This window comes from Sinocyclocheilus anshuiensis, unplaced genomic scaffold (genome assembly GCF_001515605.1).
Source record: "Sinocyclocheilus anshuiensis isolate Anshui unplaced genomic scaffold, SAMN03320099.WGS_v1.1 scaffold2085, whole genome shotgun sequence".
Taxonomy (NCBI): domain Eukaryota; kingdom Metazoa; phylum Chordata; class Actinopteri; order Cypriniformes; family Cyprinidae; genus Sinocyclocheilus; species Sinocyclocheilus anshuiensis.
This window is the reverse complement of record NW_015554052.1, coordinates 755,207-771,769: the sequence shown is the minus strand read 5'-3', so window position 1 is coordinate 771,769 and position 16,563 is coordinate 755,207. Positions and strand designations below refer to the sequence as shown.

At 33.6% G+C, this 16,563-nt stretch overlaps 1 protein-coding gene across 1 annotated transcript in view; it reads right to left on the bottom strand.

Annotated features, from left to right (window-relative positions):
• Positions 1 to 6,495: 6,495 nt before the first annotated feature.
• LOC107668484 (poly [ADP-ribose] polymerase 6-like) overlaps positions 6,496 to 16,563 on the bottom strand; it is a 25,948-nt gene continuing 15,880 nt past the window's right edge. The window contains exons 16-25 of the mRNA XM_016460363.1: positions 16,422 to 16,487; positions 16,069 to 16,136; positions 15,918 to 15,966; positions 15,711 to 15,823; positions 13,889 to 13,961; positions 12,281 to 12,350; positions 10,219 to 10,298; positions 10,076 to 10,139; positions 9,837 to 9,921; positions 6,496 to 7,623 (exon numbers count right to left, since the gene is read on the bottom strand). Of these exons, the coding sequence (XP_016315849.1) occupies positions 7,521 to 7,623; positions 9,837 to 9,921; positions 10,076 to 10,139; positions 10,219 to 10,298; positions 12,281 to 12,350; positions 13,889 to 13,961; positions 15,711 to 15,823; positions 15,918 to 15,966; positions 16,069 to 16,136; positions 16,422 to 16,487 (771 nt within the window). The 3' untranslated portion in view covers positions 6,496 to 7,520. The remainder of the gene's footprint in view (positions 7,624 to 9,836; positions 9,922 to 10,075; positions 10,140 to 10,218; positions 10,299 to 12,280; positions 12,351 to 13,888; positions 13,962 to 15,710; positions 15,824 to 15,917; positions 15,967 to 16,068; positions 16,137 to 16,421; positions 16,488 to 16,563) is intronic.

Genomic DNA, 16,563 nt, shown 5'->3' with positions numbered 1-16,563 from the left:
TGTGTGTGTGTGTGTGTGTGTGTGTGTGTGAGCGTGCGTGCGTGCATGCGAGTGTGTGTGTAAGAGAGAGAGTGTGTGTGTGTTTTGTCATGATTTTTTATGTTATTTATAACATTGTTATTACATCATATGACATATTATTACATATTTTTATTATTCAATTTTGTTTTTATTCATTATTTTACTATTATTATTATTATTATTAATATTTTTGTTGTTGTATTTATTATTTAAAAAAACAATTTTTTTTTTTACACACATTTGGATTCAAAATACTGTATCACTGAAACACTGAAAACATGAGCACAGAAAACAGTGACTGAATAACTAGAATATAAATACACAACAGCAAAACTCCACATGAGCTACAAAACGATGAAAATGCTGATATCTACATGTAGCTTCACAGTGGAGATTATACACTGCTTTCAGCTTTTGCCAATGCCATTATAGGTCTTCTTCTGATGTAGAACAACTAAAACATGAAAACAGCAGAGCAGCACAGTGCTGCTGAAGTGAACCGATCCTCAGAAACACTGTGACCCACGTCACACACACACACACACACACACACACACACACACTACTTTGGTCAAAAAGAGATTTCAGATGACAGAAATGACGACGGAGGTTTTGAGAGGATTAGAACTCGTCGTTTCGCTGCATGTTTGTTTTAATATCATCATAAATTGACTTAAACTAATTCAGCTGCCCACTGAGTTCTTGTAAGCGAAGCTTTAAACAGAAAGTTTTGCTAAACTGGATAATTCCCTATTAAGGATGAACTAATAAGCATTACAATGAAGGCGTTTGAAAGCGTACTGACCTGTGAAAAAGCCTTTCCTCAGAAGAAACACAAAGACAGATTACAATGTCACACAACACACAGTTCACACTTTCAAACATAGACATGCGTCTTGGACTATTAAGTCGATGCAAAACAACTCATTATAGTTCCATAATATGACATATTTCTGAGCAACACATGATATTTAATGACCAAAACTGTAGGACAGAAGTACAATGCATCATGGCAAGGTTTTAGAAATGATGCATCACCTCAAACAGCAGCATAAAACAATAATTAAACAGCTGTTTGACTGCTGGTTAACATTAACATTAACATTCACCAATAACCCATACAATGTAGATCAGGGTGGAAAAGATAAGAATTACTTACATTTTTAAAAAGTAAACTTACAATAAATAAATTAATAAATTATTTAAACATTTCAAAAAATTATAAAATACAAATTATAATTTTATAAAATTATAAATATATATATATATATCGTCCCCTTGGAATTATAAGGTTCTATCTGTATTCCGAGTAGTTTTGAAATTTTGAGCTTCAAAGTTATATATATTATATATAACACTAAAAAATTATTAAATATTTTATTTGTTTACCTGCATGACACGTGAACTTCAGCTAATATCAGAGTAATGTGAACATGCAAATGAGTTGTTAAATTATTGAAATAGTAACCTAAAATTCCACTTCTTGTAAATGGAGAAATGCAGCATTGCATCAGTGTCTCTGCAGTGAATGGGTGCCGTCAGAATGAGAGTCCAGCTGATAAAAACATCACAATAATCCACAAGTAATCCACAGCACTCCAGTCCATCAGTTAACATCTGGAGAAGACTAAAGCTGAAACAAATCCAGCATCAAGACGTTTTAACTCAAATACATTGAGTACATAATCCATAATAACTCTTCCTCCAGTGAAAAAGTGTTCTGGTGTGAATCAGGAGAGAAATCTGCACAGATCAAGCAGCGTTTAAACAGCTCTAAACTAATATGTGGCTGGATTTTGATGTGAGAGACAACAGGAGATGCACTTTTTCACTGGAGGAAGCGTTATTATGGATTATGGAAGGAAAGCAAAAGAATGATCTGTACATCTCTATATCCACTCCATCTGTCACACTCAGATTTAATGGCGTTATTTAAGAATCCTCTCTGTTCTAATTAGGATTCAGTTAACATCTCTGCCTCTCAGGACCGTTTCTTCTTAATCACACGCAGACAGAACAAAAGAATCTTCAGATGTACAGCTGATTCTACTTCTGTCTTAAAGTCAACATGAAACTGCACTCACGACCCACTTTACTTCCACAGCCTGATGAATTTCTGAGTGAAACCGGACATTCAAAGAGAAAGAAAGTGATTAGAACTGACTGGATGTTCAAAAAACAGCAGGGATTCATTCAGAGATTATGAAAACACACTTTTTTTCTTTATAAGGAGCAGTGGAGGAGCTGAACAGTTCTCAGTGAGTGTAGAGGGGGATTGTGGGTAAAGTGTGCGGCAGTAACAGTGTGTTGTGTTGGCAGGAGAGAGAGAGACACTGTGGGCATCTTTGAAGACGCCGCAGCAGGAGGGAGAGCTGGGAACATGTGTGACACACACACACACACACACACACACACACACTCACACACACACACACACACACACACACACACACACTCGCACGCACACACACACACACACACACACACACACACGTGTTCAAATACTGCCATCAAAGCGAGGCAGAAATGTCAGGCCTGCTGCGGGGAGTTTCCCAGAATGCCACAGGAGATGGAGACACACCGCCATTCATTCCCATTTGTTTAAATGTGTCATTTGCAGCTTTCTTAGTTTAGTCTACACTGTTATTTAATTTCATTCTATTTTGTGTGTGATCTACACTCTGAGCTACACTCAAAGGCAGAGCAGGAGTATAAAGCAGCAGAGAAAGACAGAGATGGTTGTTGTTGTTGTTGTTGCCGCATGCATTGACAGCTGTCAGATGAGATGACAGACTGAGCGGACGAGTGTTAAACGAGTGAATCACTCCTGTTTCATCACGTCATCCATCTTCAGCACCATCTGAGTGTCAAACAAACAAGATAAAGAAACCAGGGAACACGCTCAGAAACACGTGCTGGTCTTGTCTGGACATTGTTTATTTGGTTGCTATTTGGAATGTTAGTGGGTTGCTATGCGGTTGCCAGGTGTTCGAAATGGTTTCTAAGTGTTTTTTTCCCCCAGACTGATATGAAAAGATTATTCTGCTTTCTAGACAGGTTTCCTTCAATGTGCATCGTGTGGGATTTATTTCAGCTGTTTTGCTCTTACGCTCAACTTTTAGTGTTTGGTTTAGATCACTAACCTCGTGTGATGTCTTAGCAAAAACAAAGAAATAATCAAAGGGACTGATGGATAAGACTGTGTTTGTGAAGTGGAAATAATAGGGAATTAGGACTGTCTCTGAAGACGACGGAATTAATCCAAAACGAATTAAAGCAAAGACACAAACACGAGGCTTCACAGAGATGCACACAATCTCTCAGCGAGCACGCAACCACAACACAGAGCACCACAAAAAGTGATTAAGTGAGAAATAAACGATTTAAAAAGAAATTAATAACATGAGCAGAGATACAAAGAGCTGCGGAGCGTCTGCTCTCTAGCGCCACCAACTGTGACAATCAACTCTGACTGAAAACAGCATATAACTATCATAACAATATCTACATGCACTATATTTAGAGCAGTGTTTCTCAAACAGGGGATGTCAGCAAACTTCCAAATGGAAATTATTTGAATATATTAATAATTAATAAACGAATAATTAATATATTAATAATATTAATGCATTCAAAATATAATTTAAATGCTAAAAAACATCAGATGTAAACTGAAATTATATAAATATAAAATATAATTATACAAATTAAGTGAACAAAACATAAAAATCTTGATTGCATCTTTTTTTTAGCATTTCAATATATTTTAGCATATATATTTACATATATATATATATATATATATATATATATATATATACACAATTTGAGTTTACATCTTGATTGTATACTTTTTTAGTATTTAAATTGTGTCAGATTTGATATTAATAATTCTATTAATATTAAAAAGGTGTGTGTATATACAAATATATAAATACACTGAATATTATTAATAAATTTAAATAATTTATAAAAAATGCTAATCATAATGCTAAAAAACAATCAGCAGTAAACAAATTACATAAATGTAATATACAATTTTAGAATTACTTTATAATTACTAATATTTTTTTATTAATACAATTATTATTGCTATTAAGTGTATTAATGAGATCTAAACTGAAATTACACATTTTTCGGGACATTTAGAATTTTCTGGAATCACATAAAGAATTGTGACTAATTGATATATATATATATATATATTAATTAATAAGTTATTAAATAATAAACAAGAAGCAGGTTTGTCATAATTACAGCATAAATACCGGAGTAAATATTTTATCTTATATCTTTGAATATTGTGTTGGACAATGGGAGGCATTTGAGTCAAAAAGGTTGAGAACCAATGATTTAGCCTCATAAGGCCATATAATAAAATTAGAACATCATGACTGTGATTGGTCCGCTGGTGATCACGTGACTGATGCTCAGAACAACATCATGACTGTGAGTGTGATGTTTCTTTTATACAACAGTTCAATACACAAGTTAAAACCGAGTATCTCACACCAAGACAAATTCCTTGTGTGTGTAGACATACTTTGCAGACGCTACACACAGATATGATGTTTAATTTTGCTCTCTCATTGAAAACAGCTGCAGTAAACAAATAAACCAGTGAAAGGGAACTGCTGAATAAAACACAAAATAATAAATAAATGAATAAATACAAAGAAAATGTAACTTAATATTTAATTTACACAATATTGACTGAAAATACACTAAAAATGATCTGAATTACTAAAAAAAATAATATTATTATTATACTTAATTTACACAATATTTAGGGAAAATTCACACACTATATATATATATATATATATATATATGTGTGTGTGTGTGTGTGCGTGTGTATAAACAATATTTATTGAAAATTCACAAATAATCTGAAAATCTGATTCACTAAAAAAAATTGTTTTTACTACAATTTTTTTTACTTACCAAATGATACTATTTTTACTTTACAATTTAAACTAAGAACATTTTATTTAATATTTAATTTCACCAAATTTTGTAAAAATCCACTCGAAAATATCTGAATTATTAAAATTTGTTTACAACATTTTACTAAATAAATTTACTAATACAATATTTACACAATATTTAGTGAAAATCCATTAAAAATAGCTGGAAAGTAAGTGTATTACTCACTGATTGAACTGATGAATTTCTGTCGCATCGCTGATATATCAGTTGCTCACTAGATTGATGCACAAAAACTTTAAATAATAAATGAATGAATGAAGACTGTACAGCAGAGAGAATCTAATATTTCTAATCTAATGCTGCACATGAACTGAATATTACAAAATATCCCCCAGAATTACCTGAGAGTCTATTGCTAATGTGACATTCATAGTAAATGTTTGTTGTCAAGGTGAGTGAAGTGAAGCAAAAGCGCCACCTGGTGTAAAGAAGACGCCACTGCATGGAGAAAACACCATCTCTATTAATGAAGGCCAGAGACAAATTAAACACCTACAATTGTGTAAAATCTCTCTTTATTTATTCAGCTCAGCATCGTTCCACCTGTACAACCGCAGGAGATCTGATGGGTCTGTTGAACATCACAATCAACAGAAACCAGATCCAGAGAGCATCCCTCCGGTCCGATCTTCATTATTTACAGCCTGCATGTCCAACACAGATCCAGAAGAAAAGGTGCATGAGAGAATCAATGCAACACCCTCAAATAAAGCCACAAAATCATTTACAGTCTCACAAAGGCTCCGGGACGAGAAACAGTCAGAGAGAACCAACAGAATAAGGAGACACACCAGCAGACGAACGTTTGGACATAAAAGACTGCATTTATGTTTAAAATGATCCTAAAAACATCTGCGTAAATGACTGAAATTAGTTTGGTAGACAAAAATAAGCTGTGCCTATTTTTTTTGAAGGAAATTCTCTTTATCTTCCTCTTTTTTTTTTTTTAAATTGCAGATTCTTATTTTTTATGGAATATTGTATAAGTGATTTATCAATGCAACACCTGACAAATACAGGTGAAAATTAACCATGCCGGTTAACACATAACTCACCAGCCATATTGGCAGGTTATGATTAGTAAATTATGTTTTCCAATATTAGTAAAACAAGGCGTAAAGATGGTGAAAGCGGCATGTCTCTAAAATTAAAATACATTTTTAAAAATTAAATAAAAAAACAAATGCAACAAAATAAACACTGAAGTAGCTGAGAATTTGAGAATTTTATTTTAATCTATTTTTATGGTTTCTGTAAACAATGATCGACTGTCATAAATCTTTAATGATTCAGAATCAGGTTTAATAATAAATATATTTAAATCTAAGATCTGGTTTATCACTGATATTTTTGTTTTGGATTGTTCTTATTCTTTTTTTTTTTTATTCTTAATGGTTTTAATACAATTAGATACATTTTTATTCTTTGCTTTTGTTGTTGTTATTTTTTTTATTTATTGTGCATGCTTTTTTATGTATTATGCATCAATTGTGATCATTTTATGATTATTTTGAATCCTTTTTATATAAATCACTATGAATGACCACTGTGCATGAAATATGCTATATCCAATAAATAAGTGATAAAGTTGATGAGTGATAAAGTTCATTTCAAACTTTGATCACAACAGGAAAGAAGAGGCGGTTGCAACTTGAATTTAATGTTAACTTTAAACGAGTTTTGACTTCCATTTGTGTGATTTCAGAGTTTGCACACTTTACTATTATTGTAGAAAATAGAATAAATAATGTGTCCAAATGTTTGATTGCTACTGTACGTCATCCCTCTGCAGGCTTTGTGGAAATGACCCACAAGCACTCGGGAATGTCTGAGAATGGAGATAAAAGCGTCTCTGGCTTCAGCTCGCGCGTCCCATCGGATGACGGCACCAAAACGGCGTCACGACGACTCTATCCAGAAGATATAAGTATAAACACGAGTAACGACGCGTCCCTGTCCTCTCATCCGTTTTCTGTCAGGCGATAAATCAGTGTGAGTGTTCGTACACATGTAAGCGGAGCTCAGCAACAAAAGACAGGAAATTGATTTCAGCAGGAAACTCCGAGATAAAAACATCTGGGATATTAATAAAAGTCAGAAAGAGCAGCGGAGGAGAAAGATGAAGAAGATACGAACACAATAAAGCGCACAGATTCATCATTTACTATCCAGAGACGGACAAAACTGCAATAAACATGTTTTTTACGTGTTTAGATATTTAGTGTGAGAAACGATCCGTGAAAAAGAGAAAACGAGCGACAGATGCGAGTTCATTGGCCGACCGTCTCGTCCAATCAGGCGCCGGTCTGCTTTTGACTGACAGCGGCTCTGTGGGAAGTCAAAGGGTTGTGGGCAGGGTTTATCATGAAGTTTTCCCTCATCTTGCATCCCATGTGAAAGACAGGATTAAAGAGAGCACAGATGGAGTAGAGTCGAGGAAAGACGGCGCCCCTGGGTGAGTTTGGAGCCCAGAAATGTGTCCGTCTCGACCGTTTCTGCAGGACAGCTCTTCAGCTGGAGTAGATCTGGGTGCTGATCACACGCATGATCTCCTTCTGGATCTTGGGCTCCTGTGTGTTAATGTTAGCATCTCCCACCTGACCGTCCTCATACCTGACACACACAGATCACATTAAAACAATATTTCATATGTGAGCCTGCAGCACAAAAGCAGTCTTAAGTCGCTGGGGTATATTTGTAGCAATAGCCAACAATACATTGTATGGGTCAAAATTATAAATTTTTCTTTTATGCCAAAAATCCTTAGGATATTAAGTAAAGATCATGTTCCATGAAGATATTTTGTAAATTTCCTACTGTAAATATATCAAAACTTAATTTTTGATTAGTAATATGCATTGCTAAGAACTTCATTTGGACAACTTTAAAGATGATTTTCTCAATATTTAGATTTTTCTGCACCCTCAGATTCCAGATTTTCAAATAGTTGTATCTCAGCCAAATATTGTCTGATCATAACAAACCATACATCAATGGAAAGCTTATTTATGATGCATGCATAAATCTCAATTTCGAGAAATTGACCCTTATGACTGGTTTTGTGCTCCAGGGTCACAAATGTTATACTTGAATACTACAATATTCATGCTTTGTAAGCAGCTTTCGCTTGACAGTAGCCTATTAGTGTTGTTATTGTTAACTGAAACTATTAAAATCGGTTTCGTTAATTGCAATAAAGCTGAAATAAAACAAAATATAACATATCAAAAACAAACGAAAAATTTTGCATTGGCGACTAACTGAAATAAAATACATTCAAGTATTAAAATGACTAAAACTAAAGCTGACAAAAAATAAAGCTAAATGCAGAAATTAAAAAGAGAATGAAAATGACAAAAGCACATAAAATGAAAACTAAAAACATAAAAAGCTATGAATAAATACTATAAAAGTACATAAATAATACTAAAAATAACACTAGTAACTACTGGTAACTAATTAACTACTGTGCAATATGCAAATTCAATCATTTATCAGACCGCCTGTGCATGTCACAATTTTTGTGCACTTTTCACCCTTGCACATATCTATAATAATATCTGTGCATAGGTTATCTATAATACATATGTCTGTGCTTTGTGTATTTCTATATATACTCTATTTACTTTATTTTTGATAAAATCGCTGCAAAAGAAATTTTTTTCCTCACTGTTTTTGTTTTGTTTTCCGGTACAAATATCTAAACACTCTTAAATCAAGATACATTTACAAAATGACATAAAATAAGAAGTCTTGTTTTCTGAAAAAATGTATCATAATTGAGTTTTTGCTTAAAACGAGAAAAAATCTGCCAGTGGGGCAAGAAAAATAATCTTGTTTTTCCTTTGAATGAAGTTAATTTTTGCCCCACTGGCAGATATTTTGATGCATTTGATGCAGGAAAAAAAGACGTAAATTGTCATTTTGCATCTCAAGTAAATGTTTCTTGATGCATGAATGTTTTGATATTTGTACTGGAAAACAAGACAAAAATACTGAGGAAGAATTTCATTTTTTCTTGAGATCTCGACATTACAAAATAGTGGATTTCTCGAGTTTTCGACAGAAGATAAGTTGTTTTCATGATTACAAAATAGTAAAATAGTTGTTTCTTGTGATCTCGACATCAACACCGACCCATTATCCAACAACAGCACTAATTAATTAATTAATTACCTCAGGCGTTTGCCTATTAAGAGTGCTGTATTTTTGCTGTAGATTAATCACATAAAAAGGAAAATACACACAAAAATGTTTGTTTTGTTTTTATTGTTCAGTGTTATTGTAGTTATCTTGTAGTTAAAACACATTTAAAACCATTTAAAACACATTTCCGTTTCTTGAAATAAAATGAAAATGAACCAAAATAAAATTAAATATAAAAGATTTCAGCTAGCTGCCAAGGCAACATTTTTCACTTTAATTTAGTTTAACTTGATGCACTAAAATAACTAAAACTAAAACTGAAATAAAAATTAATAAAATTATACAGACATATAAGAAAAAGAAAAACTACCAAAGAACCCCAACAACAAAATTAATAAAACTTTAAGTAAAATTAAAATGAAAACGGAAAATATAAAAACTAAACTAAACTAAAATAATGATACTAAAAATACAGTTTTATTATTATTTGTTATTTTATTCTAGTGCACAGAAAATTGAATCCCGATCACGAGAAAACATCTCGGATCGCCAGAAAACAGCCAGTTTTTTATGTCAAGATCACGAGAAAACAAGCTTTTGTTATGTCGGGCTCACAAGAAAATTAAGTTGCGATCAGAAGAAAACAAGAAAAAAGAAATGCATGGTAGACAGATACTCACACGAAGAAGAAGCGTGTGCAGACGTGGTCAGACACCGGACACACCCAGATGTTCCCATGTTTCTGCAGGTCTTTGGACGTGATCACTGTCAGCACAGAAACACAATCATATCATGTGTCAGAGGTTGGTTGAGATACAGGATTTCAGCACACATGAGGGAATTCATTGAGCAATATATATTCAAACTAAACCGAGTGAATTGTGAATTGTTAGAGCAGGTGAGATCTCAGATGTTTTACCTTCACAGAGAGCGATGCAGTTTAAATTCCTGCTCTGGAGGAACCGCGACTGTATGGGGCGACTCTATTGAAGAACAAATAACTCACATTTACTCCTCTGAGAGCCGAGCACAGATCACATGTTTTTAATGCTTCTGTCGTACCTGTGGCATTGTGTTCATTCGATTATATTGCTGGACTAACTCATCTTTAGTGGGCATGCGATGCTGTCCCTTCCCCATTCCTGAACACACACACACACACACAGAAATAAAATCAATCAATCAATCAATCAACATTTGATCTTACATTCATCCCTTTTCCAGTGCTGGTGCTCAAATGTGACCCTGCAGCACAAAAGCAGTCTTAAGTCGCTGGGGTATATTTGTAGCAATAGCCAACAATACATTGTATGGGTCAAAATTATACATTTTTCTTTTATGCCAAAAATCATTAGGATATTAAGTAAAGATCATGTTCCATGAAGATATTTTGTAAATTTCCTACTGTAAATATATCAAAACTTAATTTTTGATTAGTAATATGCATTGCTAAGAACTTCATTTGAACAACTTTAAAGATGATTTTCTCAATATTTAGATTTTTTTGCACCCTCAGATTCCAGATTTTCAAATAGTTGTATCTCAACCAAATATTGTCATATCCTAACAAACCATACATCAATGGAAAGATTATTTATTCAGCTTTCAGATGATGTATAAATCTCAATTTCAGAAAAATTGACATTTATGACTGGTTTTGTGCTCCAGGGTCACAAATGAGGCCAGAACAGAATCGGTCCATGTTTCCACTGAGAGTTTTTATGTAACTTGCATTCAAACTTTTTTTCTTTCTTAGAATATAAAGCAATGCTCTAAGCGAGATCCCAATTTCGTCGGTCAACCGACGTGACGTCGGGAGTGACCGACTGAAAGGGAACTATGTATTCAGTATAGTTCTTTCTAGAATTTATTATTTATACATTATGTGGACTTTTTTGACAGCTATAATATTAACAGAGGTGTGTTGGTTGATTGATTTTGTAATTGATAATTTGGTCATTTTTCTACATGCAATTAATACCCAGCTATTAACCAGACTGAGTTGCTGTTGTAGGTGAAAACATTATCCAGTCTTCTGGTCCATGATGTTTGTGGTGTTTAGTTTGATCGGTAGGTTTAAGCGTCTGGTACAGAGCTCATTTTTCATTGATGGAAACATGTGAGATCAGACTGGACCTCGACTTGTGACAGTGTTTATACACTGCAAAAATCTTTTAGTTTTATTTTTGGTCAGTATTTCTTGTTTTATAGTCAGATTATAGTCAGATTTGACTTGTTTTCCAGTTTAAAAAAACGTTACTTGAGAAGTAACATTGCATGAGATTTTATGATTTGCTTTTAAGAAAATTAATAATAATAATAATAATAATAATAAATTAATATTTTTTTATTATGATTTTAAATATTTTTTACCCCGAGATTTTCTTTTTCAGTTTTCCAGTAAAAATATCTAAACATTCTTAAATTAAGATGTAATTACTAATGACATTAGATAATAAGTCTATGAAAAACAGATCAAAATTAAGTGACTTTTTGCTTAAAAAAGACCCCAATAGGGTCAGAAAAATAATCTCGTTTTCCCTTTAAATAAACTTTATTTTTCTTACATTGGCAGATTTTTTTATTTAATTTTTTTTTTTTTCTTTTTTACATTTGTACAATTACATTCTTCAGAAAACAAGACTTAATATCTCAGATATCTATTAATGTCAAGTCATTTTGCTTCTCAAATAAATGTAACTTTAAGAATGTTTAGATATTTGTTCAGCAAAAACAAGACAAAAATACAGAGGAAGAAACTCGTTGTATTTCAATAGAAATGAACAAAAGGTAGAGCAGATTAGGGCTAAAACAAGAGGTTAGAAAAAGTCTCGTCTTACACAAATGTGCTTCTTTTGCTTCGTAAATGTATTTTGTTGTAAGGATATTTTCAGACAAAACAAGACGAAGAACATGTTTGTTTGCAGAGTGGAAAAGGAAAAACAATCAAGCACATACAAAAAAAAAACATAAATCACACAGAATCAAAAAGAGTGTGTCCACGCACAACAAAGCACTCATATGGATCAGAAAACAGACTGAGGTGTTTGTTACAGAGAGACAGAGACTGAGATGTGATGATGAACCCACAGCGAAGCACGGAGGACGCGGGTCTGGATCGTACCTGAGTATCCAAAGGAAATACTGGATATGGGGCTCAGATAGATGCCCTTCCCGTACGCTGCTCCATGCAGCTTTGATGAAAGAGAAGAAGAGGAGAGAGTTACACGCTCTGCACACGCTCCCCGTGAAAGAAGCGAAACACGGCAGATACGCGTTCACATCTGAGCTGTGGACCGACGCCGACACGAGCACAGACGTCTGATGGGATGCATTCAATGAATGAAGAAGAAAGCATCGTGGGAGATGAAGGAAAGCAAGGAAGGAAAGAAGACAGGTGGTGAGGATGATGATGATTATGGTTTCCTGTGAAGATGCATGAACATGCATTATACAGCGTGATGAACGTTCAGTCTCGTGAGAGTTTAAAGCTGTACGACTGAATGAAATGATGGGCGTCCTTCCAGGAGAAAAGCATGACATCGGCAAGCTCTTATAAAAACAGATCACTCCAGCAGGATTTTGCTTCATCTTCAGTGTTGAACACAAACCCTCTAGAAACCTCATCAAACGTCACTGATCTCAAAGTCTTCAGTAAATGCAAAGAATCAAAGCTTGAGAACGACATTTATTTTTTGCATACTAGCATAATGTGGTGTATCCCACAACGCAATGCAACTTGACCTTCCATTTCCAGTGTGATGAACGAACCGGAAGTAAATCTGCCATGATTTGTAACAACATTATTCAATCAGTCTGACGAAGGTTCATACATTTTTACACTAATTTGGATTAAAAATGCAAAATAAATATTTATTTCAAAGATGATGAAGTGGACGCCACTCATTGCACTGGGAAAAAAATATCTAAACATTCTTAAATAAAGATTATAACATAAAAACACAAAAAGTCTTATTTTCTGAAAAACGTACCAAATTTAAGTGAGTTTATACTTGAAACAAGAAAAAATATTGACCATTCCGAAAAATAAACTAGTTTTCCTTTTGAATTTAGTTTAATTTTCTGACCCCACTGACTTCTATTTTGTTGTTTTAATCATAAAGTCACTTCATTTTAGTTTCTCAGAAAACTATTTTTTCTATCTTTTGCCATTTTGCATTTCAAATATATGTATCTTGATTTATGAATGTTTAGATATTTGTTCTGGAAAACAAGACAAATACAGAGGAAAGCATTGAGAATTCAGTGAGAATTAAACATTCATTGGATTAAAAAAGCTAAATAACTATTATTTCAAAGATTATAAGTGGACGCCCCTCACTGCGCTGCAAAAACTGATGTTATTTCTTAGCATTTATGTTTCGCTTTCCAGCACAAATATCTAAATATTCTTAAATCAAGATGATAAATGACAGCAAAAAAAAAAAAGAAAAAAAGAAGTCCTGTTTTCTGATCAAACTTAAGTGAGCTTTTCTTTGAAACAAGAAAAATATCAACCAGTCAGAAAAACAAACCTCTCCCTTTGAATTAAGTTGATTTTTCTGACCCCATTAGCAGATACTTTTCTCGTTTTACACATAAAGTCAAAACAAGCCTTCTTATGCCACTTTGCTTCTGAAGTAAATGCATCGTGATTTAAGAATTCTGAGATATTTGTTCTGGAAAACAAGACAAAGATGAGCTGTCCAATGAGGAGATGTCACTTACATACCTGCAGTTTAGTATAAGAGGCATTGACCAGTCCATTTCTCAGAACTGAGTGCCAGTTCTCAATATGGGAGCCACTAGAGAGAGAAACAAGTGAGGATAAAACACGTGAAACAATCCCACAGACCAGAATAACACAGAGACTTGATGGTGCCGGACTCTTTGGACCAATAAGCAAACCTAAAACACCTAAGCATCTTGCAGACGTCCTATGATCATGGTTGCGAGTTTTGCACGATCATGCACCACTCACATTTCAGAAGATGTCAAAATCCAGTTTTAGAAGTGTGTCTGGAAAAACCTGATGACCTGTACGGTATGATGCAACGTTCATGGAGGAAAAGCACAGCGGACGATTGTTAAATCTGGCACAAGAGTATTTTTAAACACAGACGTCTGGAGATATTTCTGAGTTATGCTAGTCTTTTGTTGGCTGTTTTTGGACGACTTTTATTTCTCGTAAGCTCTAAAAGTGGAAATGTGTTCACAAAAAGAACACAAAAAGCACAGAAATAGCGCAAAAAAACCCTGACGTGTTGTCCAGTGGTGTTTAAATTTATACCACCCAATAGAAACCCGTCATTATTTTTGATGCTCCTGATATTATTTCTCTGGTGGGAACATTTCACTGAGATCTGAATAGTAGTCAGCGGCTTATAAATCTGATTTCTTTGCAGATTTACATGCACAGGATATAAAACAGGCCCTGAAACTAATAAAATTTATCACATTTTTGTTCTTAACCTACAATTCATATTTTTTTCTAAAATGAACTAAATTGAACCTGATTATATAAACATTTTCACTTTATTGCATGATTTTACTTGTTGAATTCAATCAAATAAGACAAGAAAATTGAAACCAAACACCATTTAATGTATCTAAAACTAATTTTCATGTTCATTTAATGTTAGATAATAGATCTATCTCAATAGAAAAGGGGATTTGGGATCCCAATTTCTACGCTATTCATGCAAAACGCAATCAAATCAGTTTTGTATTGTCTTGATTTTGTAAGCAATGATCTTTAGCTCAAAACTGTAGAGCGAAAAAATATAGTTGCTACATTATATTCAATAAAGCAAAATGTAGTTTGCAATTAAAATGTAGTTTGTAATCAAAATTAGTTTGTAATCACAAAATTAGCTTGCAATTAAAATGTAGTTTGCAATTAAAATGTAGTTTGCAATCAAAATTAGTTTGTAATCAAAATTAGCTTACAATTAAAATTAGCTTGCAATTAAAATGTAGTTTGTAATTAAAATGTAGTTTGTAATCAAAATTAGCTTGCAATTCAAATGTAGTTTGCAATCAAAATTAGCTTACAATTAAAATTAGCTTACAATTAAAATTAGCTTGCAATTAAAATGTAGTTTGTAATTAAAATGTAGTTTGTAATCAAAATTAGCTTCCAATTAAAATGTAGTTTGTAATCAAAATTAGCTTGCAATTAAAATGTAGTTTGTAATCAAAATTAGCTTGCAATTAAAATGTAGTTTGTAATCAAAATTAGCTTGCAATTAAAATGTAGTTTGTAATCAAATAGTTTGTCGCACTGCATCACTTTTACTGCATTTAATTTACTGCAGACAGTTTTTTTTATTATAATGGAGGCGTTCTAGTTTGTTATTTTTGTTTTTGTCCGGCTGCATTTATTTGATCAAAATAAAAATTGTAATAAAAAGTTCACACCAAATATTCAGTGCAGAGAGTTTTGTTAATTATAACGAAGCGTTGTGGTTTATCGCGTCGTGTGATCAGCTCTGATGAGAGTTTGATTGTCTGTGCTGTGCGCGCGCGTGTTTCTGCAGGTCACTGTGACTCACTGGAAGGCGAAGGTGCTGCCGTAGAGTTTCTTTGCGGTGCGAAATCGAGCTTCTTTTGCTGGCGGGCTGCTCAACAGCAGAAACTGATGAGACGTGTGCATGAACTTCAGCTGCTATACACAGCAAAAAAATTAATAAAAATACAAAAGTAATGACAAAAGCTTATGAAAGGAAAGCTGTTCTTGCATTTAAAAGTGTTCATCTTACCCTACTGAGCGGCAGCTTCACAATATGAGACCTGTTACTGGATATAATCCTGCAGAGAGAGACAGATGAAGCAATAAACCATCAGAAAGGCCTAAACACACTTACTGTGGTAAAATCACTGTAAAGCCCGGCCTGTTGCTTTTTAACTCACCACTGCAATAACGGATGAGCCAGAGGATCCAGTTTATCCATCTGCTTCTTAATCTCCAGATATGAGCCCTGATATTACAAATACAGTTTCTGAAAAACAGTCTCTGATAACTCATTTATCAATATCATATATATATTATATTATCATATATACTTTAATTTAGTCTTTGCATGATTTCCATATGAACATGGTGGGAATTATATTTTATAAATATTTAAGCATCATTGCTTAAATCATTAACTTACTGAAAGGCTTTCTAACAGTTCCTCAAAAAACAAATCTGGACAATAAAACCAGATATATCCTGAAATATTAATGAACACATTTGTTAATCTTTCTTTCCGCCGCTGTACCTGTGTCATTTCCCGAATAGACATCACACTGTCTAGAGCTTTCTGCAGACGCTCATAATTCTTCTTCTGTTCGGCACAGGAGCAATACAATAATCACACACACACACACACACAGACACAGACACAGACACAGACACAGACG